This window comes from Fukomys damarensis, unplaced genomic scaffold (assembly GCF_012274545.1).
Source record: "Fukomys damarensis isolate Sample0158 unplaced genomic scaffold, DMR_v1.0_HiC HiC_scaffold_39, whole genome shotgun sequence".
Lineage (NCBI taxonomy): Eukaryota > Metazoa > Chordata > Mammalia > Rodentia > Bathyergidae > Fukomys > Fukomys damarensis.
This window is the reverse complement of record NW_022900951.1, coordinates 15,586,182-15,604,434: the sequence shown is the minus strand read 5'-3', so window position 1 is coordinate 15,604,434 and position 18,253 is coordinate 15,586,182. Positions and strand designations below refer to the sequence as shown.

The 18,253-nt window shown below is 37.8% G+C and overlaps 1 protein-coding gene across 10 annotated transcripts in view; it reads left to right on the top strand.

Annotated features, from left to right (window-relative positions):
* Sh3kbp1 (SH3 domain containing kinase binding protein 1) overlaps nt 1-18,253 on the top strand; it is a 346,801-nt gene that overhangs the window by 216,158 nt on the left and 112,390 nt on the right. For all 10 annotated transcript variants that reach the window (XM_010643666.3, XM_033760274.1, XM_033760276.1 and 7 more), the window contains one exon: nt 16,486-16,561. In XM_010643666.3, the coding sequence (XP_010641968.1) occupies nt 16,486-16,561 (76 nt within the window). The remainder of the gene's footprint in view (nt 1-16,485; nt 16,562-18,253) is intronic.

The following is an 18,253-nucleotide window of genomic DNA, read 5'->3' as shown; positions in this document are numbered from 1 at the left end:
AAAAAAAAAAAAAAAAAAAAAGAATTTAGATCACAGAGTTCAGTCAGCAGCTTGTTTTGTACTTCTCTAAGGCATCGCAGGCCATTGAATCAGTACAAATGACAGCCTTATTTCTAACTCAGTGTTGGAGGCCAGATTCCAAAGTAAATATATAACCATAAATGTTCTAGAAATAAAGGGAAGCATAGTCACATTAAGCCCCACTTATATTTCCAATAGATACTTCTCTTTTTCTAAGCCTGGGCTATAAAAGGAATAATTCACCACTTAAAAGTGTACTAGAATTGCCTTAAAAGACATTTCTTTAAGTTATTTCATGAATGACCTGTGATTCAGAAGTGCCACCTCAATTAAACTCATCATTAAACTTTTAGGAATCAAATAAGCAGGGTTGGGGAAAATGAAGGCAGAAAATCGAGGTCTCTATCACTTAGAAGTTGTATTTCTGTTTTGTTCATTTAAAATGAAGTTAGAAGTGGTAAAGATGGATTTACTGCCTCATTTTCTTTTTCTTCTCTCACTGGCTAAGCATTTTCACCCACCAGTGATTTTAATATGTTTTGCTCCATTTGTTTTGGTAGCATCTGCTCAGTCTGTTCTTTTTATTTTGACTTCTTAGTCATGGTTTTCATTTTCTTTGTCTTCTTGAGGCAGCTTTTCCAAAACTTCTGGGGTACCTTTTCTAGACTATTAATAAAATGTGATAATAAATGATGTCAGAAGTGTCAGGATTTTAGATCCTAGAGTAGTCCACATTTGTCTTCGTTAAGTGCCTACCACTGTGTAGTTACTGCACTGGGAGAGAGCTATATGCCATGTTGGTCTTGCATGTCTTTGTATTTAATTGCTTTTGCTTCTAACCTCAGTACCTCCTCTATATTTGGATAAGCAGTGGTAGGGGCCGAGAAAGCAGATTTATCCATAATTTAGAATCCTATTTCTCAAGTGATAGAAATACAGATACTGTGTTTTTTGATTCAGAAGAGGCAAAAATGTTATTGAACTAGTAACTCTTCCCACACGATAGCAGTTTTCTCAAGCAATACATATCACATCAATGTGCAATATAGAAGTAAGCAGTTTGTAGCTAATGGGAAGGCTTACTGGGTTTTCCACTGAAGGGTTATAAGATTGCTGGTGTTTTGGTGTAATTTTTGTATTCATCACCCAAGAGTTCAAACAACTCCAAGTGTTTGTAAGCTTCAGTCATTCATTAGGCAGAAAAGAAGATGAGCAGTCTGGATGAGAGTTGAAAAGGGGTCTTAAGAAAATTAATCAGAGGCCAAAAGATATATAGCCGGGCTGGGGAGGGATTGTTAAGTTTCTGAGTAATAGAAAAAGGACTCTATGGAGCCATAGAGTAGTGTGTTTGTGTGTAACCCAAACCTGACTTTTGTCTAGTGCAATTCTAAATGAAATGGAGATGCTAATAAGTGGTTGATTGCCTTGTCATGAAATAGAATGGCTAGAAAAAAGCAGGGGTATTCTAAGAGCTGATGATGCAAAGCAGTGAATGAAGATGGTCGAGAAACTAGTAGTCAGGAATTGTGGAGAAATGGTGGTCATTGTAGCAAAGAAAGATGACTAACCACGGCCCATGAGGAAATGAATTATGCAAGGTTTGATCTTTGTTTGTCCTCTGGTCCCAGAAGAAAAGGGAGCCCCATTTAACTTGAGGCACGGTGATCAGGTTGGGAATAAGGAAGAAGTAGTCAGTTCTGAGGGTAATATATTTTTAATTGCACCACTGGTGTAAGAATGTGGAAATCTTTTAATAAAAATTATTGTAAATTTGGATAGATGACCAATCTGAAACCTGTCTTTCTGAAGTAAATTAAATATGCCTTTGTACTCCAAAAGTACCATTCCTGTCTTTTGTCCTCCTTTGTCACCATCTTCCATGAATATGTGTTACGGTTTCCCTGTACAAAGCCTATAGCAAGTCTTTGTAGAAGACACAAAGATGAATTGCTGCCCTTGGAAGCTTACAAATAGGGAACATTGAAATGAATATTCTCATTGTAATAGAAAATGACAAAGAATTTCTCAAGACCAGAAAATATATTAATTAGGATATTTTACAGGGTACTTTGTCTTGCCTACTCCCCCTGAAAAACCAAAATACACTTTTAAAAATAACCATAAAGGCCGGGGATTTAGCTCAGTGGTTCCACCGCCTGCCTTGCAAGCACAAGTTTGATCCCCGGTACCAAAACAAACAAATAAATAAATAAAACCACAAAAAGTGACACTTAAGAGAGCACATGAGTAGCATAGGTGATTTCACATTTTCTTTTTAAAAATAAAGGTTTTTCTCCCTCTGTATTTTGTGTGGTTTGGCGTGTTGTATAATAAAGAAAGTAGGGCAATATTTAAGTAGAGGAAAATGAGACCTGGTAAACCCAGCAAGGAAAGATCAGTTTTTCATATGGTAAAGATCTAATTTGCCTAACACTCAGGCACGTAAAAGAGAATTTACAGCTTTAAGGGAACTGTCTTCTTCCTCTTCAGATTTGCTATTAAACTGAAGTTAAAATGAATGAAAGGATGTCTATGACAGCCAGGTACAGACCATATTGAACTTTTGTTCCACTAGTCCAGAAATTATAGAAAGGTTCCTCTTAAAATTGTACTTACTCAGGGCTGGGGATTTAGCTCAGCGGTTCGGTGGCCTGCCTTGCAAGCGCAAGGACCCGAGTTCAATCCCTGGTACCAAAAAAAAAAAAAAAAAAAAAAGTGTACTTACTCAATCTGTCCATACTCCAAACTAGAATTTCATTTTTTGAAAAAGTCAGTCTCAATTTTTGTAAGTTAACAAAATGAAGGTAGGCTCATATTAAGTAGAGATGTTGGTCAACTAGCTAAAAAATAAAAATACCTGAAATCTGTGCAATTTAAGAATTGTCATACACTTAAGTGAATATACTAGTTCTATGAGTAGCAGGGAAAAACTGCAACCTCGAAAGATGGGGTGGCCTCGTTTTCATCACAGTTTGTTTTTCTACCATTTGAGAAACTATTTGTAATAATTACTTTGACCTACATTTTAAAGGGATTTTTACTAGTGAAGACTAAAGAACTGGGGACAAAGAGGCTATGGAAGCTGTGCAAATAGATCCTACCCTTTAAGTACATACTTCTTTAAAGCCTGGGAAATGAGGAATCTGTAAGCATTGTCTTTGATCAGACATAAAAAAACAGTTACAAAAAGATATTAACTCCTTTTTGATCCCTTTTCATATGTTTGAATAAGAAATTCATGGGTTTAATTAGAAGAACAGGAAATATTTGATAAAATATTTCAGTGACTGACTGAAAACATTTGATGAAATGTCTGAGTACTTTTTTTGGAACAACCTTAATTAGAAATGACTCTGTATTGTGTACTTAGTCACTGAAGATATTAACTCATGAAGAACTCAAAGTGTGATGATGAATGGCAAAGAATGTACTGTAATGGGTAGTGTCTTGCAAATTGCTCGCATGATTCTTTTTACATCTGATGGCCTTAACATCCTTACTAATGACTTAGAAAAGGAAATATAACTACACATGAATGAAAGCTGCCTAGGATTTCTAGTTAGGTGTCAAAAATGAAATCAGACCTTATGGATAGACAGCAATAATAAGGGGAAGTCAACCATCACTTACAGCTATATCAGGGTACTTTATTTTCCTAAGACTTTATTTTTTTCTGATTATAAAAATACCTATTTTTTACAACATTGGACAATAAAAAGATAAAGTAAAAGACACCTACAAATGCATCACCCTCAACCACTATTAACTTTTTTTTTTGTACTGGGGAATCGAGAACTCGGGTCCTTACACCTGTGAGGCAGGCGCCAGAACCACTGAGCTAAATCCCTGGCACTATTAACATTTTTAATATTAACTTTCAGTTTTTTGCCATACATTTTTAACTGGTTCAGATCATAACACACACATAATTTTTTCACACACATAATTTTGTATTTTTATCACTTAGGATTATATAAAATTACCTATGTCATTACAAAATTTTATAAACATCTGTTTAAAAGGCTAGAGTGTGGTTTTTTTTCCCCCCAGGGCAGGGTACTGAACTCAGGGCCTTGTATATGCTAAGCATGTGCTCTACCACTAGGATGTACCCTCTGCCCCAAGACTCTGTTTTAAGTCTCTAAATAGATAGAGGATCTGGGAGACCTGGAATTTGGTGGTATTATTGATTCTCATTAACATTGTGTTTAAATTCCCCATATTTTATCTGAGAACACAACACTTTCTTGACAACATGCACAAAATAATGTAGGAAAAGTTTTGGCTTGAGTGCTGCATAGTGATAGGCATTCTCTAAAAGCTTGTTGAATTTAACATACTCCATGTAGGATCTGAACAGGATTCCAGTTGTCTTTTCCTTGCTCATGTTAAAAAAACCTTTAAGAGCAGCCTTTGGCAGGGGGCCTGGCCACTTCCAGGTAGGGAATTATGAATTCAGCTTGTCATGTCTACGTATTTGTCAGTAATTTCTACTAGTGACTTAAGAAATCTGTGCCACGTGACTTTATGGTCTTATTTGGCCTCTCTTTCTTAACTGTATTGGAAGGAGAATCTATTTGGCCCAGAGTTTTAAGATTTCTTCATTTGTTATTGAATGAATGCCAAGCTTTGTAAGAGGTGGCTTGGAGTAATTTTCTATGGTGGTATGTTTGTTCCTGAGCATCAAAATTATCAATAAAAGGCTTTCTGTTCTCTGACAACAGGCCATTTTGCCAGACACACGCCTTGTTGTATTTCCATCATTAACAGTAGATAACAGTTTGGGTGCCGTAAGAAGCAGTTGTCATGGGCCTGCACTGAAGGGGCTCCTGGATGGCCTTCCAGCCACTCTCTGTAGGTGTCCCCTTAACCGAGGCTTTATTGACCAGAAAGCTCTGTAGGCTATTGACTCTGGACCTGCTCAATTTTCCTATTTTCTTTGTTTGGTCTGCTTTTCCTCACAGGCAGCAACTGTAGGATGATGGCTGTTGCTTTTTGTCCCTTCTCATTTTTCAGATTTATCACTTTCCTCCAAGCACATCTCTGCTGTGTAATTGTCTACTGAAAGTCTAGCTTCTTGCTCTTCAGTCACTAAGCAAAGGAGTGGGGTAGCTAACCTTCCATTTAAAAAAGCTGTTGTAATTGAACAGTCATTCTTTGTAACTAAAAAGAGGCATTATGATAATTGATTTTTAAATCAGGTTCAGTAATAGCAAGCACTTTACATATCTTTTCTCATTTAACTCTCTTAGAAAATTTATGATGTATCATTATTTTCATTTCAGAAGAAGAAACTGAGGTAGAAAGAGGTCAACTAACTTGCCCAAGATCACATAGCTAGTAAGGCTGTACTAGCTCTTTTTCTGCTTGATACTCACACACTCTTACCACTAACACTGAAAAGAAGAATGGATTTCTTTGTTCCATGTTTATATATGCCTGACACCTTAAAAATACATTGTCCATTGTACTTTCTCAATGTTTTCCAATGGATGTTGTTTCTGCTAAACTGAAGTAAATTCTGAATATTTAGCAACTCCAATGAATGCATAAGTACCTGGAAGAATTCCAAGATGAGCAGACACCGGGGCCTCATCCTCCATGTCTTCATGTTAATGAAACAGATGCAAAGAGAAGTAGCCAGGAATCCAAGGCAGAGAATAGTTGAGGGCCTTTCTCTAACAAGAGGTGAAAGAGAAATCTAGCCATTGGCTTTTAGGATATTTTCATGCAAGGCATATGGCATGGGTTTGTCTCCCTTTGTTGAAGATGTCTTGCTAATTAGTGACTAGAATGAGCTTAATTTCGTCTTTTTGGGCATTCTCTATTTTTAAAATACCTTGGAGTTATCTTTCTAAGTATACTGCTTTGCATCTAGAAGATGTGTCAGATGTGTGCCTGACCTCTAGATATATTTAAGGAGCTCCTATTTTGAATAAGTACATGTATTCTTTCTAATGAAAGCAAAATAGAAAATAATATCTATAAGCATTCTTATGTAATTTTGGATAATAGTGGTTTTTGCCCATCCATAAATTAAAGTCCAGCTGATTATAAGAAGAGTATGAATATATATTTATATGTCTATATATATGAAATGAAATGAAATGCTACTAGCATGTATTGCAAACATAAGAAAAAGACAATAGTTATTATTTAGGAGTCTGTGGAGCAGATAATGAAAGTGAAGATTGAGTCCTACAATATGAAAGCCAGAACCATTTAGCAGTAACCAGATTTAAAGATTGGCTTTATGGAATCGATAGGTTATCTTCATAGCAGTAAAGGTGACCGAGCACAGCAGGCAGCACTGAGCTGCAAAGCAGGTTAAAGATGGATTTGTTCTCTAACTCACCTCATTACATGCTGTCTACACCTCTGATTATTTTTGGTTGAATATTAAGTATCAGGATATCAGAGTCTCATGAGCAATATTTTGCTGTTCCGCTAAACATTCCTGGGCAGAGAGACTTGCAGGGAAAGAAGAGAATGGCTACATAACCTAAAGCCTGTCTTTATAATCATTCTTATGTAAGGTTCAGTGGCCTTAAGTATATTTTCATTGTGTGCCCATCACCACCATCTACCCCAGAATTTTTTTCATCTTGCAAAACTAAAACTTATACACATGAAACACTTATTCCTCTTTCCTTCCTATCTCAGCTCCTGATAACCATACTTCTGTTTCTATGCAATTGACTACTCTAGGTGCCTCATATGGAAGGAATTATACAGTCTCATTGTCCTTCAGTTCAGTATTTACAGGTGACTAGTTCTAGGACCTGCCACAGATACCAAAATCAGTGATGTTCATGTCTCTTCTATACACGATGTACTATTTGCATATAATCTATATAATCCTTCCCATCCTTTAAGTCATTGCTAGATTATTTAGATTACCTAATACAATGCAACTACTATATCAATAGATGTTTTTGCTGTATTGTTTAGGGAATAATGACAAGAAAAAAGTCTACGTGCTTAGTTTGGACTCGGAGTTTTTCCCAAATATTTTAAATCTAAGAATGATTGAAACCATGGGTGCAGAACTTGTGGATATGAAGGGAATGCCACCTAGATTTGTCTTTTTGTAACTGGCTTCTTTCATCTAGCAGAATGTCCTCCAGTTTAATCTATGTTGTAGGTGTAAAAGTGTCTTTCCTTTTTAGCGGTGAATAATCTTCCATTGTATGCCCTAAGCCTTTTAAGTAGCAATTTTACTTGGAAATAAACCAACAAAACATTGTTCCTACTAGGCAAGGTGAGGCATTCTTGTAATTTTAGCACTCTGGGAGGCTGAGGCAGGAAGGTTGCATATTTAAGCCCAACCTGAGCAATTTAGAGGGGGGTTCTGTCTCAAAATAAAAAAAAAATTTAAAAAGGACTAGGGTTGTAGCTCAGTGTGAAGGCCCTGAATTCAGTCCCCAGTACTAAAACAAAATAAAACAAATGTTCGAAGCATTACTTTTTTTTCTGATTGAAACTATTAATTTCCCTTCCCTGTTCAGAAGAATGGAAAACTCCTTGAAAGTTTCTTACGGGAAAAGAAATTTATCATTTTTATCTTCAACTCAAGACATTTTTGGAGACACGCTTGACTGAACTGTTTAAATTTGTCAGATTAGAAAGATACTTTTTTGTATGTGTCAAAGCTTCTTAAAAAAAAAAAAAACTAACTATCAAAAAGAAAAAAAAAAGGCCAGGCATGGTGGCGCCTATAATCCCAGCACTTGCGAGGCTGATGCAGGAGGATGCCTGTGAGTTGGAGGCCACCATGGGCTACGCAATGAGCTCAAGGACAGCCTGAATTACATAGTGAAACCTTGTCTCAAAAAAAAAAAAAACAACAAAAACAAGAGTTTCTTATATGTCTATGTTTTTTAAAAAATGTTTTAGTTTTCAAGAGATAGATTGATTGGTGTTTTAACAGGAAACTAAATGTTCAATAACTATTACAAGCCCATTATTTTTCCACTAAATGTTTCTACACCAGCATCGGAGTACCGAGAAACACATTTTCTATGATTTTTCCCATTAGGCTAAATTCTCCACAACAGTTCAGCTGAGCCACTGAATCAATCTCTTTGACTCATTAATCAGAATCTGAACTTCATGTTGTTCTTTGCACATGGTTGGCACTCAATAACTGTGGCGTGCATCTGTGTAGACTCAAGAGCATTGCAGAACTGGGACTTTTTCCATCACGTTCTAACCTTTTCACAATATTGATTTATGCCTGTGGTAACTGAACTATGGCCAAGTAGGCAGTCTCAGCATTTCTCAGATCTCTGTTTTACATCCACACTTTTTCACTGCCTTAGTTGGATTATTGTGTCAACTTGCCTTTCTCGTGTCCTTTCCTTCCTTTTTCCTTTATTATCAGCCTTAAAGTCACGCATTTAATCATGCCACACCTCTGCTTACTTTTCATGAGGATAAAACACAAACTACTGTAACATTGACCCTAATTTACCTACTTTACCTCTGGGCCCCAGCAGCTGAGCAGCTCTCCCTTCACCTCCATTCATCCCCTGCAGCGGACCCCTGCCATTCCCTTCCTATGCCAGGAAGTCCTCATCTCCCACACTCATTCCTTTCTGAGACTGGGCCTGGATATATTCTCTAGGCTAACCCTGGACCCCTGAGCTCAAGTGATCCTCCTACTTCAGCCTCCCAAAGGCTGGAACTACAGGCTTGTGCTATCATGCATTCGTGCCTTGCTTTCCTACCTTTCTTCAGCAAGAATACCCTTTCCACCATTCTTTGGACAGTTCTAAATCATCTTTCAGAATTTAATGCAAGCCTCAGCACTGCTATTTGTGAGGTGCATTGCTTCATGTAGATTTGTGAATGGCTCCCATTTTCTCTTCTATATATACCTTTATTATAGAGTTTATCCCTCGGCACTGTGATGTTCTGTTAATGAGTCTGTTTCTGCTGCTAAATTTTGAACTTACTCAAAATCTGAGGACTCTGCTCACTCATGTTTATGTGTGCAACATCGATTGGGGCTTGTGTAGTTCCAGAAAAGAATGCTGGCTGAGTGAATGAGTGAGCGAAGAACTGGTTGAAACAAATCTTCTTTTTAGAGGTGTAAAGGAAATGAATGAAATGTGACTTTGCCTGTGTGTCTTACATGTAAAAATGTCGCAGGCAAACGTTGAGATGATGTCAGTAGAAAATATTGATGAAAGTTGCTACACTAGTCAGCTGGACTTTAGTTGAATCTTAGAGGTAAGATGGTCTCAGATATACTGAGGGAAGAGATATCACCCCAAATAAGAGCAATAGCCTGGACCATGTCATAATTGAATAAGTAAACATATTTTATATCTGGAAAGGATCTTTGTATGTGAATTGACTTCAAACAGCTACTTTATAATAAAATTAGATCCACATGTGTATAGCATACTCTGTTAAAACACTGGATGAACTCATGACCCGAAACAGCTCCATAATACACCTGCCTTACCATCTTTTTCTCTCTGGCCCACTCTTAAATTCTCCACATGCACCTAAAATAAGATGTTGTTCATTAAATGTTTGAAAAGCAGTTCTCTGGTACAAGGAGTGTTTACAGTTTCCTTTTATTTGTCATAGCAGTGAGAAAGAAACATTCTTTTATAGTACAAAGGCAAATTGCATTTTGCCAAAGTATATATGAAATGGAAATTTACTTTGGTTTGTTCATCCTTTGTGAATAGATGGTCTTACAACAAAATAGCATGCAGGCTTTTCTCTTAAGAACCATGGGGATAAAATATAAACACTATTTCCATATGTTGTCAGGTGTTTGGAAAGCTACCTTCTATGGTTTTAATGTTGTTTGAATGTGTGCTCTTCATCCCGTTGCACACTTAAGGAGGTTTTAACTCGATCTTCAACACTGAATTTCCCCAACATGAATGGAAACCTTAACTAAATCTTCAAAAAGTTAGTGTTTTAACAAAAAGATGATCTTATTCTCTGACTGTGCTGTATGATTCTTTCTTTTTTTAGGACAAGATCTCTACAGATATTCAAATAGTAAACAGATGAACTGGTGATCATATTCTAACAGAAATAAAAGTACACGATAATAGAATTTGGTTTAAAATCTACTGTTACACACAAATATAGTATACTCACATCTCCCTGTGTGTGTAATATACACTCATACCTCATATAGATGCATAATAGCCAGTAGAATGACATATACTTAAGATTTTATTGATAGATTGAAAGACCTGATGGTGAATCTAAAATGAGATCATCTTTTATTTAGAGAAAGTTTGCTATAAGTCATGAGAACTTAGGAAGATATGAGTTGTTAGGAGATAGTAAAAGTTATAACTAGTGATAAACTCTCCAGTTTCTTCTGGACTTTGGGAATTTATATGCATACCAATTAATAAACAATATATATTCTGAGTGCTTTGCTGTAGGTATATTAAGAGGTGACAGTAGAGGGTGCTTAAGATTTGGGTCTTTTCGGAGGTCAGATGAAGCAAGATGAATCTGAGGATGCAATCCTTGTCTAGAAAACTATTGAAGTAATTCCTGAGATGGTAATGAGGGTCTAGAATGTATTCAGAGCACAGGAGATGAATCTTACAGTAGACCTTTGGTGATGGATGAGACACAGGGAGATGAAATAAGAGGGTAATCAAAGGTTCAGTCACCAGTGATTGAATGTGAGAGTGTGTGTGTTTGTGTGGGGGGGCAGGTAATTAAACTACTAAATATAATATACTTGACAAATGCTTATCAAGCAGCATTTGAATCTAGCAAGGTCCTTAACTGATTAAGCAAAGAGATTTAATATAATTTGAATCCTCTCTAACGTTTTGAAACAACAAAGGAAATAAACACCATATGAATGACTAAACTTAAGCCCAATTTCATAATCAGAACATTCATTTTTACATTTTACTTTCCCTTATAGCCAAATTTAAGAATAAACTGTGAAGCACGCCCCTTCAGAGAAGTAGAAATTGACAAAAGGGTATAGAAGGTATTTCAAAGGTAAATCCTATTCATGAAATGGAAGTACAAATGTAGTTTTTCCTTTTACTGGGTCATGCCTTTTTTTTTTTTTAGGGTCTCACTATATAGTTGAGACTGACCTGGAACTCACTATGTAGCCCAGGCTGGTCTCAAACTCACAGCGATCCTCCTGCCTCAGCCTCCCGAGTGCTGGGATTACAGGCGTGAGCCACCACGCCCAGCAGGTCATGCCTTTATTTTTTTGAGACAGGATATATAATCCAGGCTGCCTTGAACTCAAGCTCCTTCTGCATCAGCCTCCAGAATGCTTATTTTTAGAATTTGGAGTTGTGTTGTTCTGTGGCCTATCTTCTGTTAAAACCATACAGATTAAGTTAGGCTCACCAAATGCAGGGGAATTGACAGTTGCTAATGTAAATGCACAGCCTTCCACTGGGATCACACAAGGCGCTCCACTGTAAGGACACTTCTTTTTTTTTATTGAGTTTATTGGTACATTTTAGGTATTCAGTACAGTTCCATTCATTATTGGGATCTTGTACCTTTACATGACAGGTCTTGGTTCTCATTTTTTCCCCTTGTCCCTGCCCTCCCTTCACCCCCTCCTCCCCTCCCCATTTACAAACACTTTATTTCCGTTTTTCATTTTCTCATATTTTTTCTTTTTTCCCTTATTACCTTTCCCCTACCCTTCCCACTTCTTGATGCTAGTTCTTTTCTGGCTCCAATATGAGCTGGCTTGTGGGGCTTCTGCATTGGTCCTACCGATCCCTGCAAAGCCAGGAAGACTTTTCATAATGTCATTGGTCATAGGTGTTCATGAAGATGAGCATGTCAAGATAAATATAAAAATTTACAGGGAATTTTCATAGCAGTTTGAGGATCTTTCTGAGTTACAGCAGAAAACAAAAACTGGAAAGTTGTACATATGGTTATATACAGACACTGTTTTGTTCCTCCTCCCATCATTGTGTCCTGCACCTTATATCTCTCCATATCCTGTAAATGAGCAGGAATTTGGGATAACTCTGCTGCACACTTGCACACCTGTGAACTCACTACCGTAGAGAACCAGGGCCTTAAGTTCTTGTTTCAGTGTTTTTAGTGGTGGTCAACATCCTTCTGCTTTCTTGTTTGATTTCCTGTGTCATGTTGAACAGGCACATAATGAATCTATACTGGACAGAAAAAGAAAATGCCATCAAAGAGCTGCACTTCAGCATGGATATCATCAGCTGTTCAAAAAGTCATTTCTTATGTTTGGCTTTGTGGGAGTGCTTGAGTAGCTTCTCAAACTCCCATCACCTTCTCAAAAGTCTGACTATGGGGCTTCACCAGCTGCTATGATACAGGACACTCCCTCTTCCTCCTCTCCCCACCTAAATTTGCTGTCTTTGTGATTCAGGCTGGTGTGGTATGTGGTATTCTTTGGAGAGGAGTCTTTCAGAGATAGGATTTAAACATTCTCCTTAGCATTGTTCTATAAAAAGACACTTCTATGTCCCCTTCAAGCAGTTTCCCTCTGAATTACAATAACATTGGAGGTGTGATTTTATATTATTGAGTTAAACAGATTCTAGTCTCACATTCCATAGTCACAAAGAGAAACAGATACATTTATGCATCTATCAATCCAGTGATTATCTTTCCTTCATAATGGCTCTGCTAACTGAAATCACATGGTAGTTATCTCTTCTGATGCTGTATTACTAAATCTTGTGTAGCTAGGAATATGTATGAAATTCTTACTGTACACAAAAACTCCAAGCATTTAATGTTTTGGGGAAGAGAGTTAAAGGGAGAGGGACTGTGAAATATTTAAAGGAACTGTCACCAGATGGAGTCTGAAGAGGTCCCCCAAAAAAGAGATGTTCAATAGACTCTCATCACAGAAAAATTTCAGAACATGTCAGTGAGAGGCATAGACAGGTTTATTAGGGTGAGTTAAAGGAGTACATACTCAGGGAAAATCAAGCGTGGGAACTCGAGAGAGAGGCACTATGGTCTGGGATTGGGGATATATATGTGTTCTTGGAGGTATCCTTCAAGGTAGGTACCTAAGATGTTTTGCCTGAAAACATTCTCTGAACCCAGTAAATCTGTTTCTTCGTCTTAAGGTCTAGTTATCAACTAGGTTAATTAGTGGACTTTTAGTATCTGTAATGGATTTGGGTGTGATGAGCCTGGAAGAAAAACAGCTAGGGAGCATAAACAAGTCTAGGGAGTATAACACACTAGAGGAGTAAAGATATAGAATACAGATATGGATAACCTTGGGTAACTTTGTCCATGCCTTAGAATTAGTTTCTTTTTCTCTTTTCTACCTATCTTTATTTCTTCTATGTCCAAATGAATTTTCTGAATTTTTTTTAATTAGGTTTTAAATTGAGATTGTGATATAAGAGAGACAAAAGTAATACAATCTGGTGATGACTGTGTTTTGAAGTAAATCCATAGTGGTACTGTTTTGTAGTGTTCAGCCTTACACATCCTTCACAGCATATCCACTCTTACACCCAAGTAGTGGCTTCTGGGTTGGGGGCAAGCAGATCAGTCCAACATGGATGCATGTACTGGAAAGTCTTTAGCTACTTCACACAAGACAAGACAAAATGTACCTAGCTAGGACCCAGAGCTTGAGAGTTTTTGCCTCCCAAAGTCATACAGTGAAATGGGCCTATTTGCTGATCTCTTAGGAAGTGGGGTCTATGCAGGATCAACTCAGCCCTAAAGTGCTTGTCCTGGATTAGCTGTCTTCCTTATGGCTCCCAGGTAGATAAGATTTGGCATTCTGTGGAGGAAGCCACAAGTGGAGATCCTCAATCCTCTGGGGCAGCCATGGCAATCCTGTCTTGCTACCTGTGAAGTGTAGGAGAGATGTATGCAAGAGACTCTCTGGTTTTTCTGTCTACCAAGGCCTGCATCATAGATGACCTTTAGTTATATATAGCTTAGTAGCAATGACAAGTTCCAATGCCAGTGAGACTAGAGAAGATAGAAGGCATTTGGTAGAAAAGGAAAGGAAGAAGAGTGAAAAAGATATTTTATAAAGTATCTAAGTATGAGAATACCTAGTTTTTAATCCAAGCAAAGCTTTGCACATGATTAATACTCACGGAACCTGTGCTACATCTAGGTCGATAGTTCTCAAACTTGACCATGCATCAGAATCCCATGGAGGGTGTAAACCCTCCAACACTGCTGGGCACCATCCCCTGAGCAGTTTCTGATTGAGAAAGTCTGGGGCAGGGCCTGAGAATTTGCTTTGCTAACAAGTTCTCAGATACTACTGGTCACACAGGCCACGCTTGTTTAGTTTTAAATTGTGGAGAAGAGGCAAACCCCAGAACATTGCCATCTCTGGAATACCTACAGGACAAGGTTGAGAGGGGAGAAATTTGGTGTCCTCTATACTTTTAATCATGGCCTACAAAGGACAAGGAAGGATTTAAGGCCCAGCATCCCCCAAAAGGTAAGAATAATACCAACTTCATCATCATCCTTGTTGCTGGGATCCACACAGAGGCCTGTGAGTTGTGTTTTCTGAAATAGGAGAAATAACAGAGTAAGCATTGCTTGTTTGTGTCATTTTGTACCAAAGAGTATTCAACTGGTGGTCTTTCTTGATATCTTTTAGCTTGGACATTCTGGTAAACCAGGATCTCAGACATGAAGGCAGTACTGTTTGTTACCCAAGAAAGGGTGAAAATATACAGCCTTCAAGGGTTTCCCCAAAGGAAGGCATCTCCTTTAAAGCCCAAACTATTGCATGTCTCTTTTTTCTCAGGAAAACAAAGTCAGAATTGGGCATAATGTTTTCGATTGCATTTCTCTGTTTTTCTCCTTCCATTGTGATTAAGTGAAGTTCTAGTTGTTTTTGTTTTTTTCTTCCTAATATATTGACAGTAGTTGTGCATTGTTCCAGTCGCCCAAAAGCAAAAACAAGGATGCTGTTGGAATGTAAATGAAATGATGTTTTGAGAGCTTCTAATTTTACTGACAGTACCTGATGTTTCAAGATAATTCTAAAAACAGTTCTTCATTGTATTTGACCTTATGAAGCTGGGCATGTTGGTGCACGCCTGTAATCCCAGCACTCAGGAATCTGAGGCAGGAGGATCCTTGCCAGTTTGGGGCCAGCCTGGGCTACTTAATGATTTCAAGGCCAGTTTGAACTACATAGCGAGACCTTGTCTCAGAAATACTTTTGACCTTATTTCCAGAGAACATCAAACTTTTTTTCTTTCCTTGGAAGCATAAACTGTTATTAGTTTGAATAGCAGCAGTTGTGGAGTGGCATATTTTTTGGGGTTTCATTTTTTATCCAATATAGAAAGCCCGGCAGCACTAAATAAAAATGTCACTGTGTAAAATGTAAAGGCTTTCTGTCATAAATGTTTTTAAAAATTCATGAAGAGCTGAAGATTTGATTTATCTGATCCTCTTTCTGTGATTTATTCATATTTAATGTTAGTTTCACTGTTTGAAGCATGAAGAACTTTTTCAAATTAAAAACTGAGGTGAATCAGTTTTATTTGAAGAAAAATTTCACCATACCAGTTTTTGAATTATGCAGCTCATTCCTCTTCATGTGTCTAAGAGGGAAGAATGTTTGGTTTTCTACTGGCTGCAATTCTTCCTGGTACAGCACCTTGTCGTGGTGAAGGTTCCTTTACTCAGCTAGTTGGTTGCGACCTCTATTGCTCTGGTATCACGAGATGATTTTCTCAGGCATTAATCATGGTCTTCCAAGTATGGTGACAAAGGAGAAGAGTGGGAGCAGCCCCCATCTCTGGAACCATTGTTTTAGTTTGTGGGTTTTGTTCTGTTCTATTTTGGTTTGGTTTGATTTTGAGTTTTTGAGTAGTCTGAGTTTTTAAGAACATCTCTGTACAGAGACAATATCTGGTCTCCTCTGTGGAGGGTTCATAACAGTGAATGATAATAGAACTAGCTCCAAGTGAAGGAAAGAAAGAGAACTCAAAACAAACTCAGTCTTTTTACTTTTTAACTAGGCACTAGACACATAGGACCTGAGGCATAGGAACTTTTAAAGACACCCAAGAGTGGGAAGGAGATGCTGGCCCTTCTTGATGGCATTTTGGCTGATAGACCCATCCCAGAGGACAGGAGTGTATTTGCTCATACCTCCTGATAAAGGTGGAATCTTAAGTGATTCTAGATGATTCTTAGATGATACTCGGAGGTGTCACGCTAAGACTCACTTGCCCTGGACTCCCTGGCTTCTACCTGCCTATCCACCTGCATATCTGTCTGTCCTTGTAGCTCTTCATTTCTGTATTCTTTTATTTCTTCTCCTTATTTCTATTCTTCCACTCTGGTTACTTTGGTGTGCGCCAGTAGACCAGATGCTGTGTCTCTGCTGATATAATTAGTTTCTCATACAATGGTCTTTATTCATTTGCTTAATGAAGAGCATCATCTCGATATGTAATATTATCATTTTTCCCTCCTCAGACTATCGGGAAGAAGTTACCTCCAACTACAGCAACTCCAGACTTGTCCAAAACAGAAATGGACAGCAGGACAAAGAGTAAGTTCCATATTTTTTAAAAATCCTTATTATAAACTTGATAGCTTTTTCACCCTCACCATAAAAAATACACACAAATGTGCTTCATTAGATGCTCATGGGTAGAATAGATGGCACAAGTTAGAACGCTTGGGTTTTTTTCTTCTTTATGGAATGTTCTTTCCTGTCACATGTATTTTACCCATGTGCAGAGCTAGGGTTTATCCATGGATACTGAGTACTTTGCATAGTTTAGGTGGCAGGAAGATTCTAGAGAATGGCAACTCAAGCTCTTCAGAGATTCACAGGCATTCAGGTCAGAGAGACCTAAATACTCTCAGCATGCTCACTTAGCCAGCACTACCCACTCTTGATTTCCCATTGTCCTCCTCAATACACATCTGCATGGATACCTCCAGATACTTAAGTAACCTCTGAAGACAGATTCCAGTCTTTTTGGAAGGATTAGGTAAATGGACAGGGAAGGGGTTAGCTGTGTCTTAGAACAGTGCTGGCCAATAGAAATGTCATGAGAGTTTCATATGTAATTGAAAAATTTCTAATGGCCACATTAAAAAAGAAAAGAAATAGTTGAAATTAACTTTAATATGTTTTATTTAATATATCGTAATATTATCTTTTCAATGTGTAATCTGTATAAACTTATTTTAAAAGGTACTTTCACTCTTTTGTTCATGTAACATCTTCACAATCCTAGGTGTTTTTACAGATACGACATATCTCAATTTGGAAGAGTCACAGTTTGAGTGCTCAGTACATGTGCCTAGTGGTAACCACACTGAACAATGTAGTTTTAGAAAGTAATTCTTGGGCCTGATATGGACTTCCTGGGCCTCGAAATGAACACAGTTGTAAGTGCTCATGGGAGAATCCTAGCTCAAGCTCGTGTACTTAGTGTTTAGTCCTGTAAATACCTATTAATTACATCCATGTACCTCGCTCTCTAGAAGTATTGTGATGGGGGAATGGGTTGCTAATGAAGCATGGGTTTACATGGACTGAATAGAGTTTTGTTTTAAGAGTCCTAGGAGGATCAGTTCTGTTGTCATTACCTAGCAGTGTGACCTTGGACAAATAATTTGATTTCTCTGGCCTTCCAGCTCATTGTCTATTAAGTCAAAGGGCTGTACTACAGAAAACCCTTGAGGTTTTTCCCAGCCTCTTCATCCTCTGATTCAATTCGAAAAGCTTTAGCCCTCAAGAGTGAAAGGTTTCTGTATTCCAAGTATTGAGCAGCCAGATAGGAGAGACAAAAGGAAAATGTGAACAATTTGGTGTGAATATGAGATGTTATTGGGTGCAGATGTTACTATGCCTCTAAGTGGGCAGGAAGTCAGGAAGAATCATCAGTATCAGTGAAGCCTTGAGACATGTTTACTGATAGACATGTTTCATGGATCCCAGGGCAAAAATTTCTGTAATTTAATCTCACCCTACACACATTCCCTCTGGCTTTTATTGCCAAGAGTAAATTCTAGGATACTTGTTCTCCCATGATTTTCATTTAGTGGCACCTCAGTCATCTAAGAGTCCCTCTGCACCATTTCCCCGCTTCTGAATTTTGGTGCCATATCTGTGTTCAGCTAAGAGGTGAAGTATACTGATCAGCTATTAGAAATTAGCCTAAGTTTGAGATCTAAACAGCCTCCTTTTTCCTTCTTCCTTCTGGTCTGAAGTCAAACCATGATGAAA